This window comes from Gavialis gangeticus, unplaced genomic scaffold, assembly GCF_001723915.1.
Source record: "Gavialis gangeticus isolate Ggan-Ray unplaced genomic scaffold, GavGan_comp1, whole genome shotgun sequence".
Classification (NCBI taxonomy): domain Eukaryota; kingdom Metazoa; phylum Chordata; order Crocodylia; family Gavialidae; genus Gavialis; species Gavialis gangeticus.
Genome location: NW_017729020.1, coordinates 4,895,742 through 4,896,054, shown reverse-complemented (window position 1 = coordinate 4,896,054; position 313 = coordinate 4,895,742). Strand labels below are relative to the sequence as shown.

The 313-nt window shown below is 73.8% G+C and overlaps 1 protein-coding gene across 1 annotated transcript in view; it reads left to right on the top strand.

The window, feature by feature from the left end:
* Position 1: 1 nt before the first annotated feature.
* Positions 2 to 313, top strand: part of MTHFD2 (methylenetetrahydrofolate dehydrogenase (NADP+ dependent) 2, methenyltetrahydrofolate cyclohydrolase) — a gene marked incomplete at its 5' end in the record, with an annotated part of 17,976 nt that continues 17,664 nt past the window's right edge. Inside the window, one exon of the mRNA XM_019514300.1 lies at positions 2 to 54. Within this exon, the coding sequence (XP_019369845.1) occupies positions 2 to 54 (53 nt within the window). The remainder of the gene's footprint in view (positions 55 to 313) is intronic.

The following is a 313-nucleotide window of genomic DNA, read 5'->3' as shown; positions in this document are numbered from 1 at the left end:
GGCGCGGCTCGGCCGGGACCCGCGAGCCCGGCGCCTGCACCTCAGCGCGCCCAGGTAGGCGCCGCCCTCCTGCCGTCATGGGGGCATCCCTGTGATGCAGAATGACACTGCCTGACGTCATGCGGGGCTGTGATGCCGCAGGGCAGCCCCCCGGGCGGGGACGGTGGGGTCTGAGCCCGCGGGGGGGTGGCATAGGGATCGATGTTGCCTGACGTCACGAGGGTCCCCGGGCAGAGCCGGCTGTCGTGCGTCGTGGGCGCCCCGGGGGGTGGGGGAGCTGTGGCGTGACGTCTCCTGACGTCATGGGGATCCC